Source organism: Anomalospiza imberbis, chromosome 6 (assembly GCF_031753505.1).
Source record: "Anomalospiza imberbis isolate Cuckoo-Finch-1a 21T00152 chromosome 6, ASM3175350v1, whole genome shotgun sequence".
Lineage (NCBI taxonomy): Eukaryota > Metazoa > Chordata > Aves > Passeriformes > Viduidae > Anomalospiza > Anomalospiza imberbis.
The window spans coordinates 53,311,395-53,336,528 of record NC_089686.1 but is presented as its reverse complement, the minus strand read 5'-3'; the positions used below and the strand labels follow the sequence as shown (position 1 = coordinate 53,336,528).

Genomic DNA, 25,134 nt, shown 5'->3' with positions numbered 1-25,134 from the left:
GTCCCTGATCATGAATGCTGGCCCTTTTTCCCGTGAAAAAAAGCTCACCACTCCTGGTTCCTGATGTCAGTTTGCAGGATGGTCATGGGACTGTCAAGGCACCACGAGTTCGAGGTGGTGGCAGCTTGGGTGTGGGATGCATCCTGCGCCATTTGGATTTTTTGGAGGCGGCAGCCCTCTCAGGGCCACAGGCCCTTGAACACAAATGCTAGCCCTTTTCCCCGTGAAACCAAGCTCACCACCCTGGACATGCTGGAACTCCAGTAAGAGCTTGAATCCAAGGCGGCAAGGTAGTATGCCACCGTTGACATTGCTAACATTTTTTTCTCCATTCCTCTGGCAACCTAATGCAGGCCTCAGTTTACTTTCCCCTGGAGGGGCGTGCAATACACCTGGAACCGACTGCCCCCGGCGTGGAAGCACAGTCCCCCCCTCTGCCATGGACTGATCCAGGCTGCACTGGAAAAGGGTGAAGCTCCAGAACACCTGCAGTACATTGATGACATCATTGTGTGGGGGAACATGGCAATGGAAGTATTTGAGAAAGAAGAGAGGATCATCCAGATTCTGCTAGAAGCCAGCTTCGCCATCAAGAAGAGCAATGTCAAGGGACCTGCCCACGAGATCCAGTTCCTTGGAGTAAAGTGGCAAAACAGTCGGCATCAGATTCCAGCTGAGGTCATCAACAAGATCACTGCAATGTCTCCACTGACCAGCAAGAAGGAAACATAGGTTTTCTTAAGCGCCATAAGTTTTTAGAGAACACACATTTCTGAGTTTAGCCAAATCGTGAGTCGTCTCTACCTAGCTACCCGCAAGAAGAACGAGTTCCACTGGGGCCCTGAACAGTAACAAACCTTTGCCCAGATTAAGCAGGAGATCACTCATGCGGTAGCCCTTGGCCCAGTCAGGACGAGATCAGAGGTGAGGAATGTGCTTTACTCTGCAGCTGGGAACATTAGCTTGTCCTAGAGCCTGTGGCAGAAGGTGCCTGGGAAGACACGAGGCTGACCACTGGGATTCTGGAGCCAAAGTTACAGAGGATCTGAAGCCAATTACACTCCCACAGAAAAAGAAATCTTGGCTGCCTATGAAAGAGTTCAAGCCACCTCTGAGGTAATTGGCATGGAAGCACAACTCCTCCTGGCACCCTGACTACCACCTTGGTGCTGGGGTGGATGTTTACAGGAAAGGTTTCCTCTACCCACCATGCCACCGATGCCACACAGCAAATGGACTGCCCTCATGATATGGTGCGCCTGTATTACTGTATTAGAAACCCAAATTGCCCTGAGATTTTGGAAATAATTACAAACTGGCCAGAAGGTGAAAACTTTAGTCTCACTGATGAAGACGAGCAGGAACAAGTGACACGGGTTGAATAAGCTTCACCATATAACCAACTACCAGCAGAGGAAACACGCTATGCTCTTTTTGCTGACGGTTCCTGTTGCATCGTAAGGATGAAACAAAAGTAGAAAGCAGCTGTATGGAGACCCACATGACAGGTTGCACAAGCTACTGAAGGAGAAGGTAGATCAAGTCAACTTGCTGAACTCAAGGCCATTCAGCTGGCCCTAGACATTCCTAAAAGAGAGAAATGGCCAAAGCTATACCTTTATACTGACTTGTGGATACTAGCCAATGCTCTGTAGGGCTGACTTGAAAAGTTGAAAAAGGCCAGCTGGCAGCGTAGAGGAAAACCAGTCTGGGCTGCTGATGAGTAGAAAGGCATTGTCACTCAGGTAGAGAAGCTACCTGTAAAAGTCTGCCATGTAGATGCCCATGTCCCCAGGAGTCAGGCTGATGAAGAACACCGAAACAATGAACAGGCAGATCAGGCTGCAAAGATAGAAGTGTCAAAGATAGACTTAGATTGGCAACATAAAAGGGGGAGTTGTTCCTAACTTGATGGGCCCATGATGCCTCAGGTCATCAGGGCCACCTATAAGTGGGCATGAGACTAAGGGGAAGATTTAATCATGGAGAGTATTTCTCAGGTTATCCATGACTGTGAGACGTGCTGCCATCAAACAGGCCAAGCGAGTGAAGACTCTACAGTATGGTGGGCAATGATCCAAATATAAGTATGTGGAGGCCTGGCAGATTGACTACATCACACTGCCCCAGACACACCAAGGCAAGTGCTATGTGCTGACCATGATGGAAACCACCACAGGATGACTGGAGACTTACCCTGTGCCTCATGCTTTGGCCTGGAACACCATCTTGGGCTTGGAAAAGCAAGTCCTGTGGAGACATGGCACCCCTGAGAGAATTGAGTCAGACAACGGCACCCATTTCAAGAACGGCCTTACCTGGGCCAGAGAATATGGTATTGAATGGATATATAATGGATATATCATATCCCTTATCATATACCAGCTACCAGGAAAGTTGAACAGTGTAACAGACTACTTAAGACTACCCTGAAAGCACTTGGCAACGGAACCTTCAGAAACTGGGAAATGAACTCAGCAAAAGTGGATAGTCAACACCCAAGAGTCCATCAATCAAGCTGGCCCTGCCCAGTCTGAACCCTTGCACACAGTGGATGGAGATAAACTCCCTGTGGTACACATGAAAGATATTTTAGGAAAGACTGTTTAGATTAGTCCCACCTCAGGCAAAGGCAAACCCATCTGAAAGATTGTTTTTGCTCAAGGACTTAGTTATACTTGGTGGGTAATGCAGAAAGATGGAGAAGCCCGCTGTGTACCCCAGGGAAACCTAGTCCTAAGTGAGAACTGTGTGTAAAGTTTCATCGTGTAGAGTTCATTGATTTGGGTATGATGCAGATGGTAATAAAATAAGGGGTGGATAAAGTCTTAGGTTGGAAATGCAAGATGTGGCTGGGGGTGTGTATTCTATTGCCATCTGTTAGATGTGGGGCAGTTATCTTCTGTTAATTGGGCCGCCTGTTGAAAACAGGTGGGACAGTTTTCTTTTTCTCTTCCACAACCAATCCTCCCTCCAGAAAATATCTTCTGTTAATGGGCCATTGAGTCTCACTGCATGACTGAAAAAATTCCATCATCCCATTGGGAGATGCTCCGCCCAGGGGGAGGAGCCAAGAATTCCTACCTGGATATGATCTGAGATTTGGAACACCACAGCAGCTTTTTCCCCACTAGATTCCCAGAGGAGCAGCTGCCTTTTCCACTGGATTCCCAGAGGAAGACCAGGCCCATCTACACCACCACTAGAACTTCAGAAGAAAACTACACCATTCTACAGGATCACTGTTTCAACAGAACCACATTTGTCACTCCAGGAGGACTGCAGCCACCATTGAATGGGACTGCTGCCACCACCCTGACCCACAGGGTATCAGGTCATATTCTGACTCTGTCAGTTTTCTTTTATATTACTGCATTTTTATTTTTTAATTTTTATTTTTTTCCTAATAAAGAACTGTTTCTCCTACTCCCATATCTTTGCCTGAGAGGCCCTTAATTTCAAAGTTATAATAATTTGGAGGGAGAGAGTTTACATTTTCCATTTCAAGGGAGGTTCCTGCCTTCCTTAGCAGACACCTGTCTTTTCAAACGAAGACAGGGGTCATTAAGATCCCTTCCAACCCAACCCCCTCTATGATTCTACTGTCACATGATTCAATGACTAATTACAGATGCATGGAACAAATACAAAAACTTAAATTTGTACTTCACAACAATGAATGACACCACAAGCTCATTAAATAAATGCTAGGACAGGAACAAAAAAGATAAACCTTGATAAAAATTACCGAGGTAGGCAAGAAGCTTGGCAGATGTTGCATGATCGATTATTAAGAATACATTTTATACTCCTCACATAATCCTTGGGGATTGATATATGCATCAACACTCAAATTCAGGAAATGTTGTTGAATACGGTAATGCTGGAGTATACTATAAATAATTGGAAGAGAAGGCTTCTTTCTTTTCTCTCAAGAAAAAATTGTAAGAAACCGCAGAAGAGCCAGAAAGTGACACCTTCAATCACCTGAGCAGAGACAGATCTGCGCTGGCCTCACCAGCTAAGCTCCGGCAGCGCCGACGGAGGGCAGCGCCGGGCGGGGCACGGCATCGGAAATGATGGCTACCGGCGGAGCACGCCGCCAGCCGGCCCTGAGCCCGGCATCGGCCAGGAAACCAATCGCACATTTCTCCCTTTGCCGTCACAGAACACCTTCCATTGAATTCACTACCGGGGCACTCGCGCGTCCCCGTTCCAGCCTCCGCCCCGGCCCCGCCCGCCCCCGACGGTCCCAGGCCGGGGCGGGCACTGCCGGCGCTTCCTCCGCGGGGCTTGTGGGTGGTCGGGTTGGCCATGGGGCAGTGCCTACCCTGCATGGGGGGCGCCGTCAAGGACGTGGTGGAGACGCCCGACCCGGTGAGTGTGGGACCGCGGGGGCGCTGCCCCTTCCTTCCCCGCGTTGTTTATCAGTGACGCCTGGCGGTGCCGCGATGAGGGCGAACGCAGTGGGCGGTGACCTTCCTTCCTCAACATGGAGGCCCGGTCGCGGGGCTGTTGCAGTGCCCCGGGAGGCAGTGGCTGTGCTGGGGAAAGGGAGCCCGTCCTTCGGCCCCCGGCCCGGGGTGGGGAGAGCTGTTGGGCCGAGGCCAGCCGGGGCACCCCGCAGCTTGGGGCCTGGCGCCCCAGAACCTCGTGCTGCGCTGCCCCACAGATCACGCGTGGGCACTGTGGTTGTATGGAGACCGGGAGTTTAGCGTGAGACGTGTTGGTGCATAATTGTGGCCAACGTGACCCCCATTTTTACAAGAAGTAGGAAAAGCTGTGCTTTTTTTCCCGGTGGATAGTGATGCTCGCTTCTAACTACCCTCCACTGCGTGACATTTTTCCTAGGTGAGTTAAGAGCCCATCTCTGGTTTGTACCCCTCATGTGAGGATTTCATGGGGGAGAAGGGAAGGAGCCTGCTTTGCCTGGGAGAGCAAGCATTCCCCTTTCCAGACTCTAAAAGAATGTTTCATACGCTGCGTGCCGTTTCACCGCAGTCTGGATTTTTTGAGTGAAGATGCAGAATAGCTGAATAGTGATTTCTGGTGGGGTTTGACTGTATATATGTCAGCAGCTGCTCTTCTGGCATATTAGTCACTAAAACCACTTCATTCTTGCAGGCTGGCAGTGCATGGAAAGATTATGCTAATTGACTTGAAGTTGTCATTTTGTGGGAGTTAGTATCACAGATTTGAGTTGTACTTAAAAATTAAGACTTTAAAAAGAATGCAGAGACTATATTGAAGTAGAATTTCATTGTCTTTAACATTTTATCTAGGAAATAAAAAGAAGACAACTAGCAGAAGCCGCTGAAAAGAGGCAGATGGAGGTAATGTCTGATAAAATGTCATTTGTTGAAATTATTTTTAGATAACTGTTTTATGGAGAGAATGGCTGTGGCTTCTCTGGTGACACTGGGTATCATGTTTGGATTGTGGGAATTGCAGTTGAGTACTTTCCTGGTATTATTAATGTTGTGCATTTATACCTTTTTTATATGTATTAAGAATTTCACAGGTAGATGCTCTAAGTCCATTGCAAAGTAACTGAGATTGTTTGGATAGGAGGTATTTTACAGTAGTTTATAAAAAAACCTAAGAACTGGAAGAGCAACTTCAACATTATTTTTTCCTTGTTCTAAGACTTGAAAACAAGAGATGGAGAAGTATTCAAATAAGAGATGGGAAAGTATTCAAACCAGAGTGGTCAAACAATTGTTGCAGTGGCAATTTCAAGTACACTTGTTCTTTTCTTAAAAATGCAGGTTGTATGCACTTGCAGGTTCTTCTTTATCAACAAGGCAAAAGTTTGAACACGTTTATCAGCTCAGATTCCAGCAAAGATGTAGTATTAACTTAGTCTTTTGTCTTTTTAAGGTTGCCAAGCTTTAACTGCTTAGATATCTTAAAAATTAGCAGAGGTTGGATACAAATGTTCTAGTAGAACAGCCAACCTGTTTTTTTCCTTACATGCCTTTAGAAAGACTTATAGCATATGCTCTTATTGTAGATTTTGAATGGTGTGTCTTAGAGACCACAGCTGAACTGTGGAGAGAAAAGATTGTTATTTGTGTTAATGTTAGTGACATGACATATTGAATTATGAACTGGCCATTATGCATGGGGACCATGTTGACCTGGTTTGAAGGGAGTTTAGTAAATAATTGGAGCAACAGCTGAGTGATGCATTAGACTCCTTAAAACCCTTGATTTTGTGTCATTCTATGTACAAAAAGCAATCCACATGTTGTTTTCAACCACAAATGGGTTTCAGTCACAAAGAGATTTTTAAGCATAACTGTAGGAAATAGCTAGCTCTTAACTGGCTAAAAAGCTTTCCTGAGAGGAAGGAGAAATGAAGCAATTAGGGTTGTGGATGTCCTTGAAGCTTTGTGGGACCCATTATGCTGACAAAGAAAAATGGAAGTATCACTGTTACTTTAGCTCTTTGTCTTCCAAGAAAACAAAAAGTATCTACCAGGATTTTTGAGGACTATCTTTGAGGTCATTTTAGCCTCTGAATGTTGGGTAATGGAGATGTCTTTCAAGCAGCCATACTTAGTTTCACCCTTGTGAGGGGACAAGAGAGTAGATCAGATGTCCTTCCTTTTCTGCTTAGTGTTTTCTTGTACATGCTTCTTAGCTGCTCATTATCCCTCCTGACATCATATGAGCTGTTCTTCCTTTTGGGGTGCTGCAGACAGTTTGGGAACCTGACTCACTTGGAAGCCCAGTTTCCTAAGAGGCGGAGAACATATGGTCTAAGTAGGTTGTTATTTGGTGGTAAGATTTGTCTTGGTATGCCACTGAGAATTGAGCTTATTGTCTGGACCTTGAAATTCAGGTGAGAACATTGCTGTTTTGTCTCGATAGATTTTAGCATCTTTTGTATAACTTCTGCTATGTTGTTATAACCCTAAACTTGGACAAGAATCAGTTTTTAAAACATTATATTTTTTTTTTCCTATTTCATGGTGTTAACTGTAATTCTGATGCTCTTGCCATCTAGTCTAGATTGTCATTAAACAGTTCTACAAGGATATGACGCAGGCAGTTCATGACAGATTTTTCATTTGGTACTCCTGGTACCCACACACCCTGTGACATTTTGAAGGGTGGACTATCACGCAGGGTATTTCTCACAGATCACAGTTGAAAAATTGACCAACTTCACAGCCTGGGCTAGCACTACAACACAGCTCTTTTTTTCTCCCCTGTTCTTGAGGGTAAAAGTAGGCCCTGACACTGAAAAAAACAGACTAAAAATTTCTGGACTTTTGGGAAGTTCTGGTTCTGCATCTGAGGATTAAATATCTTCACCTGGATGTAATAACAAAGGGAAACAGAACCACCCTCATTTACCTATGGGACCAAGACTTCACAGAATGAGGAAATATCCTGGAAGGGCTATCTTGATGTAATAGTAGCATTACTAAGTGCTTCAGAGTTTTCATGCAAACCACAGTTCATAAAATAGCGTTGCCAACACTTGCAGTTTGGTTTCTCTCCAGAAAAATAGCTAACTTGGTCTTACTGAAATGTGTTTTCTCCCAGGCTTCCTCTCGAGGTATTAAGAATGCTTACTCCGTAGAGCAGAAGAAGAAGAAACAGGAAGAAATAGACAGAAGAATTGCAGCTTCACGTCCTGGAGGAGAAGGAGGACTGAGAGTAAGTTGAAAAAAGAAACAATGTGATACAACTATTCTTATATTCACTTTGAAAATCTGTTTTGTCATGTAACTGAATAACTTGAGGAAAAACCAAGAGGAAGGGAAATGGATTAGAAATGGAAGCATGTGTCATTGTCATGCAGTGTTCTTAATGAGACTTCATCACTAGGACAGAAAGAAAGCGGCGATGGCAGAGAGCTTTTTTCCCTCCCCCCACCCCTGTCTTCCCAGTTTCTACATATATGATGCATCAGTTTTACAGGTCTCTTAGCACTGGGGACCTCATCACTGTGTTATCCTGTACTCAGTGTCCCTTTTCAGTGCTGGTTAAGATTATATCTCTTCCTTCAGAGCTTATAGAAAACATTTGAACTAAGTAGGGTGATGGTTTTGGGTTTATATGTCTCTCATTACAAAACAAATACAGTGTTGGCGTAAAATTACTACTATTGCTATTCTAATGTGCACTTTACCTCAGAAGGCCAGGCAGAGAGTTAATGAAGAATTACAATCTCTCCAAAACAATAGATGTATCTGATAATTGAAACTCAGGCTTTGTAAACCTTCATCTTTTGCCCTCATTACCTTACATGATTCAGGAGGCAGGAGTTTGTATAAGTTGCCACTGATACACTGCATGTCCATCACTTGCTGGGATAAAAGATTGAGAATTTAAAGATGAATGGAGAATTTATTGTAGTTCGACAACCTTAACGGTGTTTGTTTGCTTTGGGTTTTTTTCCTTTCTTTTCCTTATCTCCATACAAACCTGTGGTGTGGTTTATTTGTTTCTTTAGTGGCAGGTTGGATAACACATGACTTCTGAAGAGAAGATGATTGATGTTTACTGCCAGTAACTTGTCAATTTCTGCAGCCAAGTGGCACTTACTCATCATGTGCTGTTTACCTCTGAAGACTCAGCAGTACTTTTCCATTGTGGGACAATGGATGTGGAAACATTTAACAAAGAAACTTAAGAACTAATTCTGAACACTATGGTTTTTCCAACTTTGTTTGTTTGTTTGTTTTCCATGCATGTTTTATTGCTTCCCTGTCAAGACTTCCTGTCAGCTGGAAGCGGCCTCCTTATGTGTAGTCAGTCAATATGTGTATACTATCTGGTCAGCTGATGTCTGTCTGTCTGTGTATGACTGGCCTGAACAAGCTCAGGTGCCCATGTGTTGGTTTTGATGCTTATTTCAAGCTCTACAATTAAACTTTCTCCAAATCCTCATGTAGAAAGTTTTTCATATATATATATGTATTTGAATATGTGGATGACAGCATTTTTTTTCTGTTTCCTAATGACTCTTGCACTGCTTAGGAATTTAGTGCCTTTTTGAAAAAAGAAGAGTCATGGTGGGTCCTTAGAAATGGAGTAATTTTGTGACTAGTAAAAGAAAAAATAGAAACCTTTATACATCCTGTGTACTTAGATCAAGAATGTAATTTTATTATATGTATAATAATTGTTCTCATTTTCTCATGTGGGTTTCTTTTGAGTCTGTAAGTATTTATATTGAATACTGAAAGTTAAACATGAAATTAAAAATCCTGTTATTACTTGTATTCATTTATTACCACAAGAGAGCAATGCTAACCTTGTCAGGATTTTGAAAAACCAACAGAAAAACAGTTACTATGCCACCATCTTGCCAGTTCATTTCCAAAAGTTTCTGTGTTATCTATTTAGGTGGACTACTTCTGGTGCAAAAACATTTTCTTTTCCCCAGACAGCATTGTGCACGTTATGCCTGGGCTCAGTACCGCAATTGCTGCATTTCTGACCTAGTCAAGATATGGAGGCTTTTTTTTCACCCCTTGAACTATGTATTTTGTCTTTCACATCTCAGTACTGCCCAATGTTGTCCCGAGAGTGCAGTCTTGACAGTTTCCTGGCTTAGCCTTCAGAATTGCATTGAGAAGGGAGAACTTCCAATATTAACATAATGGTGTTTGGGCTACAAAAAGCTGAATCCTTGGCTGAAGACTGCCTTCCGTTTCCTTTGATTGATGGCAATTGCTGTCTTCAGTGTATTAACTGTTCATTATAAATTTTTTAAAGTCAAGTGAAAATGTATTGAGTTATCAAAGGGTATCTCAGACATTAATTTGAAATGAGAATTTGAGTCTAGCATCACAGTAGGTGTCCTACGAGACACTTAAGTAACACCTACACTTAGCTGGTCACTTGGGGTATTTAAAACTTGAAACATCTTTCTCTTCATTCTCTGTCATATGCTTCCCCGAAACTGCAAGGGGAACAAATAACCATGTCTCTTGTCATCCAAGCCTCTTCTTGCATTAGTGCTATGAACACTTTCATTTAAAGCCATTGAAAGAACCTAGAGAAAACAATCACATTCATCTCTCTCTCCATCCTTTATGTAAAAGCCAGAGTTCTCTGTGCTTCTTAAGAGACCTAGTTTTGAATGTTGGATTTATTCCACAGCTAAGGAACCACATCAGATGATGTGGGAGTGTGTAGTTCTAGATTATGAATCACCTACATAGCTGTTTTAAAAGATGTTCCTATGTCATACATATCCAATTGGCCAGGCTCAACTGATTGGGAATTATTTGAGTAAATAAAACCACTTACTGTTAAGGTTAAAGTTTTGTTTCAGTTGACAATGAAAGCAGAAACTACTGCAGATCAGTAGTGTACAGTATTAGCAACCTGACATGTGCCACTAAACAGGCTGAGAGCCACGTAGATGAGAGCTGCTCTCTCCTTATAGATGTCTTCCCTGTCTTTCTTATTGTTTAGTGCAGCAGTAAGTTTATGTGAACCACAACAGGAGTTTTGTCCTTATTTCCCTCAATCCTGGAGGTTTACTTCACCTCAGAGGCTGTAAAAATGCACCTTTTCATATAGATTATCTAGATGGTTGATATTTTGTTTACATCAGTGCAACTCTTTTTTTCCTTCATCTTCTGAAAGCGCAGTCTTGTACTTCAAAAACTGGTAGGTCAAAGCCCAGTGCTGGTAAACTGGGCTGAAAAGCTGACTCTCCATGACTGTGATAGCATCATCTTTGTTGCAGTAACAAAGTGAAACCATTTGCCACTCCATATGGTTAAAATACAAAGATTATGCTAGAGAGAGAATATTTGTAGCAGATGTCCTGAAATTTGGGAAGACACAGAAGCTGTGTCTCCACAAGTTTGGGCAGCATCACAGTGGACCCTGAGGAGCACAGATGACTTCAGCATGTGGATTTGGTATAGTGACAAGACTAAGTACTTGAGACGCAGCTCATCAGGCACAAGCAGTGCCAGCAGTTTTTCCAGAGTCTGGGAAAGCCTGTCCAGCCCCATCAACATTTGTATGATCCCACCTGTCTGTTACACCTTACCTTAGTCGACACACCAGAGGCTAAGAAAGTAGGAGACACAGCAAAGGAGCACTGTGCCTCCTTCCCTTGTCAGGTACTCTCAGGCTGCTGCCAATGAGGCAGTACAATGCGTAAGCCCAAAAAGAGCCCATCCCTTGTCAGCATCTCTAGGGAGATGCTTCTGTAACTCTGTGTTGTGGCAAACAGCTCATCTTCCAGATCTAAAGCAAACGTGTGTAATAAATTCAGGATTATGTCTTCAGTTATAAGAAACTTGCTGTACCTTCCCACACATATATTGCCTTCTCATTTCACTCATCCCCACCAACAATTCTTTAACTAGCTGCCATAGATTTTCCATATCTTCTCTAAAATGCTGTTGGAAAAAAAGGTGGTACTGCAAAAGAAGGAGCAATTATCCCTATAATAAAGATGTGAAAAACCCCTATCCTCAAACAGTGATGTAAATAATCCTGCTTAGAAAAAAATCTCCAGGTAATTTTTAATGCACTTCCTATAAAGAGCAATAACAGATATCACAGTTACATTTCCAAACTAATTTTGAATGGCTTCCAGCATGATCATGATCCAGCAGTCATTTTTGGCATTATACAATAATAATTTTTTTTTGTAAATAATTTTGCATAATTTATCAATTTTGAGATTAAGCACAGTTTATTCGCAGGCATCTCCCATGGGGTTTGGTCTACGAGGACTTTGAGAAAAGGCTTTGTTGTAGCTCCTATCATTTAAAGTTTTTAGAACTTCAGCCTCCTCAACATTCACATTCAGCCAATTTACACAGCAAGATAGTTAAAATCACTGCATCATGGAAAATGACCTAAATTTGTTCTGCCCTTATCACTGCAACAAGGGCTGTATGTCTTTAAGCAAGATTCTGCTGCTCAGCTTTAGCTTTATAAATTGAGCCATAGGTTCCTAACAAATTTTCCAATTCCTACATTGCTGCAGGACCTGATACACTATGAAAATACTATTTATCAGATTAGCAACACTTACTGCCAACCCCTCCTTCCAGACTAACCAGTTTACTGCATTTCTTTGGTTTTTTGTTTTATTGATGCTTTCATTTCCTCCTCTATTATTCACACTCACATAAATGCAGTCAAAAGCAGTAAGTCCCACCTGCATGTTTTTTACATCAGGAGGTACTGGCAATACTTTAAAATAAAATCCTATAGTCTCCCATTCTGGAACTCACAAAGTTGAAGTTTTAAGTCAGGAAGTGTTTTAATGTGATTTTTTTTAAAGACATTTGAGTAGCCCAAAACAAAAAAAGACGATTTTGATAGGTACAGTCCAAGCACATAAAGGGATTCATGTTTAGTTTAAAATCTTGATTTGGATTTACTGGGACTGTTGAAGTTTACTATTAAAATAAACTTGCAAATGCCTTTTTTATAATTATCTGCACTGATCTATTAATATGTAAACAACTTAAAATATTTAAAAAACCAACATCATAATAACAACACTAACTTAGTCTTGGATGATGGAAATAAAGGTTGAACTTGAAGATCTTGGAAGTCTTTTCAACCTCAATGATTCTGTGAAATCCAATTAATTATGTTTAAAAACCTAGCCATTATTTCTAAATAAACATCTTATATTTTTACGAGTGATTTTTCCCTTTCCTTTTAATTTGAAAACACATCTCTCAGTGCTTATATTAAGATCATGATTTTTTTTTCAGCTATGCTACATTTTTTATAAAATGATGTTGCTTGTGGTCTGCTTTCTGCTCCCCTATGGAGGACATATGACAACTTCTGTGACTACTGAGACTTCCTATGGCTTTTCAAAAGATTTATTGCTGAATATGTGTTTAATCTTCCTAGAAAGTGTTTTAAAATAATAATAAAAGGCTGTAACTTTGGAATTATGTCCTGCTACTTTGTCTGCTGCACCAAGCAATTGTGAACTGTTTGTATTCAGCAGGTATTTTTAGATGGTGAGGTAGGCCTTTTCCACAGAAGTGAGATACAATGTGCTGATTTTAATAAGGCATGAAACATGAAAGGTGGTCTTGATCCTTTCTAGCCCACAGACATTTTTCTGTCACAGAAGCAGATCATAAGACCATTTAAAAAAATTTAACATAGAGAAAAATAGAGAAAATAGAGAAAAATACTAGTCAGGACTAAATATTTCCAGGATGTTTTTGATTTTTTTTCCCTGCAAAGAAAAATTAATTTTCAAAAAATATAGGGATTTCTGTGTTACCTGTTTGCCCCTTTCTTTGCGCAACTCATTATTAGGGCAGCAAGCAGTGTTGTGCATTGTAGGCATCCAGTCGGTAGCAGCAAAGTAGAGATGAGTGATTACAAATAATAAGAGATTCAAAATATATGAGTATATAAAAAAAAATGATTTCATTTTTAAATTTATACAGTCAGTGAAACAATCCTATGAAATGATTTTTCTAGGATGTTACAAGGCACATAAATTACCAAATATAAACATAGAAAAGTAGCCAAAATCATGAAGCCCACATACACCTTTAGCTATATTAGAGGTGTGTGAATGATTTATGAGAATGTGAATCACTTTATTTACAGGGTAATGAATATTTCACATTTAACAATAACCAACAACGTTAAAAAGAAGGGGAAGGAAAAGCTCATATCCAAGAACAGTGCCATCTTTTATGACTCCAGAGGGACTTGCATTTTCTGAAGCTCGTCCTTGGGTCTGAGGGCTTCACGCCTGCTACTGCTTCCCTTATGGGCTGCAGAACATCACCTGGTATAACCAACCAGCTCTACTCTCTGACACAGGAAGGGGCAATCTCTCCACTTCCCCATGCTTCCATATTGGGCAACTTTGTGAAAGAACAGAAAGGATATACACATAGATTGAACACTCAGCATTGTCTTCAGCTTTAAATAGTAAAATGGTGTGAAGGGGCTTTTTCTTTTAAGTAATGGCTTTGAGAAGTTGTTTGGCATGCAATAAGCCATTATATTCTACTAATTAAGAAAAGATTGCAAAACATACAAATAGTCAATTTTTATTTCATTTCAAGAGACATTACCAAATAATTTCTCCAAATACCCATTTTCCACCTGCATATATATATTTCAACTAGACTAACAGTCAGGGATTCAAAGTAATAAGATTTTGGTACAAATATATTTCATTGTGTATTTTCTTCTATTAACAGGATCACTCCTTTATGTAGCTTTAAGAATACAATCACATAATAAAGAGTAATAATTTGGCTAAAAAGGTATGTCTGTTTATTATCTGATTGTGGTAATCTGCCTATCAAGGGTAATTTGCTATGAAAGATACAGTACTAGAAATAAATAGTTCTAAGTTCAAAGATCTTCAAAATGGGGTGTCATTTCCAGTCTGTGTTAAATTTGCAAAATTCCTTTTAAAGCATTAACTAAATTCACTAAACTTGGGAGAATAATTTGGACCTACATACATGAAGTCCCTCTTACATGAGAAGCTTATTTCACTTAATTTCCTTCTTGGTTTTGTAATGGGCAGAAACAACCAGATAATTGTCTGGATTCATGTCCCTGATGTTTGGAGATTTGCTCTGGATTGGAGACGTTTTCCCATCTACTCGGGAGATCTGAAGCATTCGGCATGGGTCATGCTTCAGTAAGTAACCTGCAAAAGTCTCCCAGCCTCCTCCAACACGAACCATCACATGCTTGTTGTGCAGCATCTGAAATTACATAGGCGGGGAAAAAACAAAAACACTCTTGAGAGGCAACCATTCACAAAGAAATCATACTTTTTTTTTCTGTAAAAAACTGCTTACTTTAATTGAAAGCCAAAAACATATGATGATAGTACATAAAAGGAAAGGAAATACTGTACAATAAAAGAAAAGGAAAAGAAATAGTAGAGTGTTTTTTATTTGCATTTTAAAAGTAATTTTTTTAAAAAGGTAAGAAAATGAGCTGGTATTTTAAACTAAAGATTTTAGTATTTTATGTAAATAAATGCTACACGTTTTTCTAGTCTTATAGCATGGAGTCTTTCTGTTCCTCATGTGTTTAGTAGAAATATGTCAGGGAACATGAATACTTAAAGTTTTTTTTTTTTTTAATATATTAGTAAAGACGCCATTTTACATTGACTTGAAACTGATTTTCTTTACAGGAGTAGTAAAGGGCAAACAACCAAAACAATTTCCCCTATCTCTGAAATATTTAAGAAAAAAAAAATTAAGAAAATGAAGTTACATTTATTTTAACAAGTCTTGCTGGCAATACATTCTAATAAAATAGTTTAATGCTGTAATTAAAATAATCCAATGAGGTACATCAGAAGTAATTTATCTGGGTTTGGAAACACCTTAATTTTCTGCCTAAATTCAAATAAAATTTTTCTCCAAGTGCCAGTGTACCTTCTCCCTTGCCTACCCTTGAATTCAGTTGGTGATTTTACTAATTTCTTCCTTTTGTTTCTCCATGCTGAACAGTAAAATAAATACCAGTGAGGTATCGTAAAGCAGCACATTCTATATTTTATTGGTTTATTTTATAACCAACGTAAATTCCACATTGAAAAATGCTTTGATCAGGATATCTCATGAAATGCTAAGCAACATTTAGCTGTAGTACCAGAAATTAAAAATTGGTCTGGTGAAAGGTTTCTAGAAGACATTTGACAGAGTCTGAGTTTTTGAATTTGGATGTATGGCAGTGATGCCGATATCGAGATGTACAAAACTCCCTTGAGGGATGGCAGTATTTGCAGTTGATACTTAGATTTTACATAAACCTTTTGTAACACAGCATAGCAAACAACACAGGAAACATCCGCAGTCAAACAGAATCACACATAATAGAAGGCAAAAAATTAACTTAAAAAAACTCCTCAACCAAAGAACCCCCCCACCTCAGCCTATTGTTTGAATTCTGTGACATCAGGAGACAGATTCACCTGGAGTGAAGAAAGCATGGCCAGCTGTACAACTTACTGAAGTTTGAAAATCAGTTTACGTTTATAAGGAATGGAACTCTTCATTAGAATAAGCAGCTGCAGATGAAATCTTATTTGACAGTTTTCATTTAAAACACTTACACAAGGAAATTCTTGCTTGTGCACTTGGTTTTTATGTGAAACACAATTTACAATCAATTATGGATACTGAAATAAAGTTACTTCTGATCCATCATTAAACTCTCAGTTTAATGAGTATCTCTCAGCTATTGAGTCTGCACTGTTGCTCTGGGTTGTATGAGTGTTTGCTTCTACAATAGCTGTACACAAATGAGGTTTTTCTCTAGATTTATGGGAGTGAAAAGAGAATCAGACTTTTTCTCTCAAGGTTTGTATTTTAGTTTCAAGACTTTGAGGTGACAAGGATATGAGATTCGAATCATGCCTTTAGTGTGGACAATATATAATGAAAGAAGCAAATGATTTTTGCATCAAGTTTGAAAACTGAAGTTCAACTGGAGACAGAGCTTTAAGACAGTCTAGAGAATTTTATTTAGCAGCTTCTTGTCTTTGAATGTCTTAAAAAGCTTTTGAGAAGTGCCCCAAAAGCTTTTAACATTAAAACAACTTAAGCCAAACTGGTGCAATACAACGTGGGGTAGGGAGGGGTTGATTGTGCCTGAATTTCAGCTTCCCTATATTATCATAGGGTGATTCATGTTCAAGAGCAGTTAGTACCTGGGCTTTTGATTAAGATGCAAAGTTAGCAAAAAGTATATTTGGTTCAATTTTCCTTGCTGATTACTGTGCAAACACACTATAAACACGCTATTTCCTGATGCTTAGGTTAAATGCACATCTTTTGTCTTTCCCTTCTTTGATCTTTATCTTTTATGTTATTATACTATTACAAAATTCATTGAGTGTTTGCTTTCTACAGGCAGAGTTTTTCTACATCCTAAATGTAGTAACTGTTTATGCTGTGCTGTGTCACAAATGCACCATTTTACTCCAACAGTTATATTGTGATGTTAGTAACATCAGCATGAATCCAAAATAATTCTGCTAGTTTCAGAATTGCTCCAGCCCCACAGAAGTATGAAAGACTTCTTGGCATGGGAAAAAAACACCAACAACTTGCTCTACTTTCTAACTGAAAAAGCAGTTTTCTCCCCAAAATGCTTCAGCTGAAGATGAAACTTTGAGATTTCATATTCCATCCAATTCACCTTTTCAATTGCATGAGATCTCTGAGAAGAAAAAAGTTGGATTCTACAATAATAAAGTTTATTAGTACCAATTTAAATACATTCATGGTGTACATGTATTTTCACACTGCTATCCAGCCAACTAAAACTAAGAAAATCCTTTCTGAAAAAAAAAAATCGAACATATATTTATGATTGCCATAAATTCCATTATTTCAGTCTGAAGCAGGTCTGTCACTAAAGCTCTTTTCTCTTGAATCTGTCACTGAATCTACAGTGAACCAAACATATAACAAACCAGAGGACCAGAAACAGCATTACAGAAGAAGAAATGATAGATTGTTTTGGTAGGCACCAAGGCTGTATCCAGAGATAACAAGGGAAATAGTTAATAGAAGTTAGGTGACACTAAGCTGTCATTGCATAGGACTTTGGCTTCAGAGTAAAATATAGTCTAGGCAGTTATGGTTTTCAGATACTGTAAGTTTGGTGAGTTTGATGCCTTATTAAAGAGATAGTCTGTATGTAAAGACAATAAGTTTATCTAAATAAGCAGCATTTTACTGACTTGAAAAAAATCTATTCTGTTTTATAGGAACTAAAAATCTGGCCCACCCAATATAGTTACACTTCTGTGGATGCTGACAGTTTAGTCAGAAAAAGAAACAGGTGACTTTTGCAGGCATTGTCCTGGGGAAGTTATGAGAAAGCATTAAAACAAGTCTTATCTTAAGTCTCTGCAGCTGGTGTTTGTGAACATGTGGAACATGTTATATGTGATGTTATGGAAAGATATTTACAAAGAGGTGTTGTTTATAATTAAGCAATGGGGTGACAGGTGTCATTAAGAACCAGTCAGGTTCTGGGTGAATGATGTTACTTATAAAAACATTAAGTTTTGTAATAAAGTAGCTTTTATGCCTTCTGAAAATGCATGGAGTGTTTCACCTTCATTCCCATTCCTGACTCAATGGTGACACACTCGGATTATAACTTTCTTTCAGAATATTTCAGGATGTGAGAGGAAGAAGGAGGAATTACATGCTATAGATCTGATCCAAGTACTACAAAAGCCAACACAAAACCCCTGCTGGGTTTTGGAATCTGAAAGTTAAATGTAGCAACCTAAGGCAAATAGTTAGTTGGTATGACTTTATACCAACTTCAGAAACAGTGTAGGCTACATACTGGGAGAATATTGACTAAAAAATTGAAGGTGTTTGGCAAAATAATGCAGACCGTCACCTGGCTGTGCAAAAAAAATTACACACTCACAAAAGTGAAATATTAATGAGATTGCTAATGATAAGAAATCAAATTTTACTGAATATAAGCCACTTAAGACTTACTGTCATGTAGATGTATCTTGTTGCTTGTATCTTAGGACTTAAGGATCCTTCTTTGAATGGCGTTCAGAGCAACATCATGAACTGGGCTTCTAGATCAATACATTTCACAGTATCCCCAGAAACATCACAGGTCAACACTAAGGAAATACCACTGTTCTGAAGACTTATGTGCATTACTGTAGCAGACTGCTGCCCACAGCAAGCTTGAAGGCTTTGCTGCCTCCACTGAGAGGTACACACACCCATCCACTCACCCACAAACAAGGCACCCTCAGATATGGTACCTCTAGGTGATGATTCTGCTGCAACCCCCACTGATGCTATTTAGGAATCATTTTGCTCCAGCTTGTCCGTACCACTTTTGATGATCTACTCTCCTGTCTATGAAAAATAAATTACTTTCTCAAATCTCAGCAGTATTCAGCATTCACTAACCATTCTTAGTAAAAAACCAAAGTGAGAGCAGGATACAAATCTCAGACCAGGAATGGGACTCAGATCTAGGCTTTTAGTCCGCCCCAGTGAGTCTCTGGGCCTGTATCTAGAATATGGTGTTGTCAAGTAATGACAAATTATTCTGCAGTGCGACATTTTCATGGAGTAGGACATCTCTTCCACATAAGAGACTGTAGTATTTCTCTTCCCAGTTGTGAGAAGAACTGATGTTTGGTGCTGGCAAAAGGTGAAGTCTTGGAATTTGATGCACATATCTATATGGAAAATGAAAAAATATTATCTGCAGACTTGAGACACTACTGCTTCAGGAAACAGGGCCAGCAAAATTAGTCTTCAAAATCCCCAGAGATTCCAATGCTTGGCAGTTACCCAGGTCTGCTTGAAGGTGACCACTGAAAATTCTCACATTTATCACTTAATGTGGAAGCAGGTCTAGCTTGGTGAAGTCCTGAGAAAGACTCCAGAAGACTGGCAGCGTGCAGAAAAGTCTGTCCAGCTGTATGCCTTCCCAGAGGCTCTGATGACAGTGGTTCAACATCCCTGACAGTCACCAAAACATGCAAAAGTTCTTGCTAACAGTCCATGCTAATAGTCCATTCAAACATGATGGCTGGGGGCTGGCCAACAAGAGGACACCACCATAGCAAGGCATTTATACAAAATTAGATGTTTTCTAAATTCATTCAAACAGAGATGTGAATTTTCAGAAATTTATAGGTAACTTTGTTACTACATGAAGTTTTTCTACTTCTCTGAGAATTCAGTGACCTGAAAACACCAGAGTGTGTAACAGGCTCCTGATTATTTGCTTGTAAGCCAAATGTAGACATTAAAAATATCTCATTAGCAAAGATTATGCAACTTCATCACTAGAATTCCTCATAAAATTTACAGAAAAATCCTGAAGTATGATCTGATTTAATCATCAGCCAGGTTCTATTTAGATACAGTCCTATTTTAAAATGTTTATAGACACTGTAGCATAAATATTATAAAATAGCAGTACTACTCTTACACACAGAAGACTCACTTACACACAAGGAATCATGGGAGTAATTCCCATCAGAATATGGAAGAAAATCAGCTTTCAGTGGGAAGGCTAGACAGCTTCCCTCCAACTACACTCTCTCTGGGCTTTCATTCCCCTTTTGTCATAGAATTTGTGTCTTCTTAGAGAAATGTTTTAGTCTAATAAAACATTATTTTAGATTTTTAAGGAGTGACTTATGTGCCTGAGTGCATGTCCAAGGGATTAAAACGAAACCTCACCTCTACAAACTGAAAAAGTGCAAATTATGTAGCCAATTCCAGGTACTAATTATTCAACTATACTGAAGTAATCTATTTGCAGTCTATTAATGTATATTTTGGCAAATGATAATTTGTTAGTCCCTTTATTAGTCCTATTATCCTAAAAATAAGTAAAAATAAGTCTTTCTCCACCTGAAAACCAGGAAATACAAACTCCTGATTTTCTTGTCATCCCTCATTAAGTCACATTTTGCCTAGCTCCCCTCTTTATATAGGATTATACAAAAATTTTTTGTATAAAAATGTCTACTAATTTTAAAAGTTCCAGATGATGCAACCTCAGCCATTACATATGGATTTGTTTAAAGACCAGCTCTGACTTTCTGTGTTGTCATTCTAAAACCCCAATAAAAGAGTCTGCACTTCCTCTCTCTTCAAGCACCGTGATAATGACATGGAAAATAGATGGCTCTCTGGATTAACATCTTCCTCTCATTTTTGGGGAGTTATATGTTGTAAATCACACTAAACAAATCTCTCTTAGTTGGAAAAAAGGTCATAAATAAGCTCGGACTGAAAAAAATATGTCAAGAACATATGCTAATTGCTTGTCACAATATTTCTAGCTATGCTACAGTTTGGTTTTAGAATTAACATACTTTCTGAATTATAAAGAATTTTATTCTAATGTTACATCTTGGGCTGTATCAAACACATTAACAGGTATCCACTTAATTCATTTAAACAACCTCTGTTTCAGATTAAAAGACCAAACAGATTTTGTTTATGCAAACACAAAAGGCATCTAAATAATAATTCAGATATGTAAATACACAAAGGGCTATTTAAACATTAAAAGTATTAAACAGAAAATGGCAGGTGTAACTATCTACTTTTTTTATTTTCAAAATTTAGCTGTCACTTCACTCTGTAAACAAAATTCATCAAAGAGGACTGTAGACATCTCTCTGCATGCAGGACATTGAGGAGGTCAGCTACAGTGAAGACGGTGGTTTTAAGCAAACCCTTATCCTTTCAAAGTTAAAAGTAAGTGAGGTTTTCTGCAAAACTGTACTCAGTACTAAATGCCATGTAATCCTCCTAGGCAAAAACTATTATGATAATAAGAGTACCAAATTAAAAAAAAAAAAAGAATGGCAGCAGAGCAGTATATTATATGTAGTGGCATCTTTAAGACAAGCACTATCTTTTACTTAATATATGGCAAGATCACTCATCTGCCCAATGAAGAATTTAGGGTTCCATTTCATATTTTGGTACCATTTTCCATATTCAACTCCAAACTGCTTCAGATACCTGCAGCAGACACACATTAATAGTGAGGGCTTTTTTTTCAGCAGTAAGAATGAGATAGTATTATTATTGTGATCTATCACAGATACCACTGTATCTTCAAAGAAGACTTACTCTTTAAAAATAGCCATCTCTCTTCAATTAAGACATAATGAGAGACTCATAAGATTTAGTGGGCAACAGACACCCCTAATAGTCACAATTCTAGGACAGAATTTTTTAATTGTGTGTTTTCATTCAATTTTATTCCCTACCCATATTTTTGCCATTTTTCTAGTACACAGTTGAGTATTCAGGATTTGTAAAGTGATACCAGCTTATAGTATCATTATAAAATACAATATTAGGTACTATAACTTGTTACTGTAATATAATATTGTATTATATTATTAAATAGATATTACCTATTGTTTCACACTTTAACCTAGTAATACATTTTGAAATAAAGTAGAGATGGAAATGTTTAAATATATAAATAAAGTGAAGATGTACTCCTCGCTGGACACTTAATCAGTAACAGATACACTTTTTTACCAAGTGAAATCAGTTACACATTTTCAAGAAATGAGTGATGTAGTTCTTACTGACGTCAATGGGAAGTCCAATTCTTCAAAATGTATTTTGGATTATGTGTTTTGGAAATCTGAGCCAGACCCTTTTGCTAAAATAAGTAAGATTTTTTTTTTCTTTTATGAAAAGGCCCCTAGGATAAAGGTTTTAAAACCCTAACCATTATATCCGTTGTTAATTAAATCCAATCCTTTCAAGCAGCCTTTTCGTTCTCCTTTTCATCTCACAGATATTTCTATGAAAAGATGTATAACAACATCAGCTGCTTTATTTCACTAAAAGACATAGCAGAGAGCTCTGTCATTTAGAATAGGAAGTGAATTGCTTCCACCCAACTCATCTTTACTTAATTGATTAGTCACTTTGCTTGTGTGTTGATTTCTCCTTTTTCTAAACTGATATTACTGTCCATTTGGCAACTGCCTCCATTTTCAAAACCACTCCTTTCTGTGAAAAACTTAAGCAAACAAGGGTAAGTAAAGCAGAGTTAAAATGAGATTGCCTTTGTCTTTTGGGATTCAGTTTCTTTTCAAGCCTTTTATATTTCATTTGTAAATGCCTTAGAGATTACAACCTCCTTTGAGATTTCTACCTCATGACTTTCCAATTTATTTTTGCAATAATTACTCAAGTTGTTAAACTACCTTATCAGTCAAAAATCTTGGTTTTTACAGTGCTTATGGATGCTAATATAAGATGTTATATTTTTGGCACAGCGCTGGTAACACAACTGGGAATATGAAACATCTGTGCTGAAGACAGGCAGAAAAGTAAGTGACTAGAGATTCCACTGAAATCAGACTGCTATAGCTCAAAAACAAACACTTCATACATTACTATACCTTGTTGGTATGACCTATATTATGTTAAAACACTGCTTAAGCAACTTATAATTCATACATGATTGCAAATTACTCCTAGCAGGAAGGCAAGTGGAAACTGTAAAACCATTTAAAAATCTGGGAACAGTGCTCCCAAGTATCTCAACCCTTTGCCTTTCACCATTGCACAGAGCTAAATCCTACTCCACTCTTTCAGTTTGTGCAGAAAGCAAATCTCCACCAACCTGCACAGCAATATGAAATGAAAACAAAAATTGACTTAGATTTAGTCACAGCTCAGGAAACTAGCATGTAATCAGATCAGAAACCCAATACTACAGGGAAAAGGTTTGCAAACTGTTCCTAGAGAGTTCCCCTAGAAGAGGTACAGATGTGAAAAAGCTGATGGCTTACTTACATCTGGATTTATAAAGGTCTGAAAGAAGCTAGGAAACACATATTTGATCATGAAGACACAGAGTGTCTAAAAATGAATAGAATGCTAAATTATTAAAGCCCTATGTGATCTAAGAGAAAAAAGTAATTTCACAAGCCTGCATTTATAGCAGAGAGCAGGTAAATTATATGTTTGCAGTGGTATCAGGAACAATGTACCAGAAAAATCTTCCATTTGATGTATCAGCAGAACATCATGCTAGGACAGCACCACAGCCTCCCAAAAGGGGCAACAGCAATTGCTGAAAACAGTACTCTGATAAATCTAACAGGGTATTACTGAAGACCAGCCAATTGTGGATTGTGAGAAGTACATCAACAGCAGGGTAGTGACAGAATAAGAAAGTAGAAAACAGGATGTGGGGATGAGCAAAATGATAACAAACAGGTGGCCTAGAAGTACCCACTGGAATGTTAAAAACAATAGTACTTGAGAGCCAAGGTGTCCTGTGGTGGTTGATACTGTTATTGTATTCCATATCTCACCACACATATCTATCTGTGCCAAAAAACTCTTACTGTCTCTTTCAGACCCTGATGCCTTGAGAAGGCTAGAACAGAGGCTAGACAGAGTTAAAGAATAAAGTAGGTATTTATTAAAAGGCTTTAATAGATACACCTTGGGCAGTACAAGAGCCTGGCCAGGGCTACACCCAAGATGAACCAAAATGGTCACAAAATGGATGACTGGTCATGAGGTCTCACACTTCCATAAGGTTTGGTCCATTAGCATATTTGAGTTAATTATCCAGTTATAGCTTTAGGAAGTCCCATCCTTCTTGTTTTCTCTCTTCCCATGCTCTTTGGCCTGAAACTTATAACAGTTGTCCTTGGTCCCAAGCTAGAAAAGGAATTATTTTGTCTGCCTACCCTGTGAAGAGAACTTGCTAGCACTTAATATGAAGCTCAGAACTACACAGCTAAGCAGCACAGAATCTGAAAATATGAAAGCTAAAACTTAAGGCATCACCCTGCATCTGGGACCCTTGTGTATGTGGGGTTGTGATCATGGGCGTTTTCAAAATCTCCCCACCCAGGTGGTTTGCTGCTTTTCACCACAAGCTGTTTGCTCGTGGGCTGCTTGGTCTTTGCTCAGGGAAAAGTTTTGGTTTTTTCCTTTTTTTTTTTTTTTTTTTTTTTTTTCCCTTGGCTTGGAGAGAGTGTAGTTATCAGGTTTGAGCTTCCTTGGGGGGAGTTCCGCACATTCCTTCTGGTGACCCTGCTCCAGGAAAGAAGATGGGAGCAGAGCTCTTGCTGTTTTGTGGCAGCTTTGGGTTTCCAACTGTAGCCATTTGTAGAAAGCACATTTTAAAATTAGAAACTGTTTCAAAGTTGTTATGGTTTGACATTGGTGCAATGCTAGCGCTTCCATGAAAATGCACCTTCTTAAATAATTGTTGTGAGATGTGATCAGGAACAGAGTAGAGCAGGCCTAAGCTTAATAACAAAGAAAAAACTTTATTAAACTACTACTACTATAAAAACTACAAACATTAAATCCAGGATGAAGACTTTCTAAAACACTCTTCCTCTTCCCACCTAATTTCTAAACAAACTTACAGTGAGACACCACTTAGGATCCTGATTAAGTTGCCACTCTTCAGATAATCAATACTCAGTCTATTAAGGGAGACAGGAGTTTCTCCTGTGCCCTTAGGAAACACAACTGCCACCCTTGTGTTTCCATGTCACACATGGCAACTGCCTGGAGAAAATCTGCCATGGTGACACTCTCTTTTTCATGTCACAGTGCTCTCACCACCGTGCGT

The 25,134-nt window shown here is 39.0% G+C and overlaps 2 protein-coding genes across 3 annotated transcripts in view; one reads left to right on the top strand and one right to left on the bottom strand.

Moving 5' to 3' along the window:
• Window positions 1–4,196: 4,196 nt before the first annotated feature.
• On the top strand, window positions 4,197–9,233 carry SVIP (small VCP interacting protein). Its single transcript, XM_068194193.1, has 4 exons — window positions 4,197–4,377; window positions 5,283–5,333; window positions 7,558–7,671; window positions 8,471–9,233. Exons 1-4 carry the CDS (start codon window positions 4,315–4,317, stop codon window positions 8,483–8,485), a joined length of 243 nt encoding a protein of 80 aa, XP_068050294.1. The 5' UTR covers window positions 4,197–4,314; the 3' UTR covers window positions 8,486–9,233.
• A 4,159-nt stretch (window positions 9,234–13,392) lies between these two features.
• The window catches only part of GAS2 (growth arrest specific 2), an 85,472-nt gene continuing 73,730 nt past the window's right edge, over window positions 13,393–25,134 (bottom strand). For both annotated transcript variants that reach the window (XM_068194196.1, XM_068194195.1), the window contains exon 8: window positions 13,393–14,714. In XM_068194196.1, coding sequence (XP_068050297.1) covers window positions 14,496–14,714 — 219 coding nt within the window. In that variant the 3' untranslated portion in view covers window positions 13,393–14,495. The remainder of the gene's footprint in view (window positions 14,715–25,134) is intronic.

Coding starts and splice junctions, on each gene's coding strand:
- SVIP (XM_068194193.1), top strand. CDS start 4,315: ATGGGGCAGTGCCTACCCTGCATGGGGGGCGCCGTCAAGGACGTGGTG. Junction 4,378..5,282: donor TGGTGGAGACGCCCGACCCG/GTGAGTGTGGGA, acceptor CATTTTATCTAG/GAAATAAAAAGAAGACAACT. Junction 5,334..7,557: donor CTGAAAAGAGGCAGATGGAG/GTAATGTCTGAT, acceptor GTTTTCTCCCAG/GCTTCCTCTCGAGGTATTAA.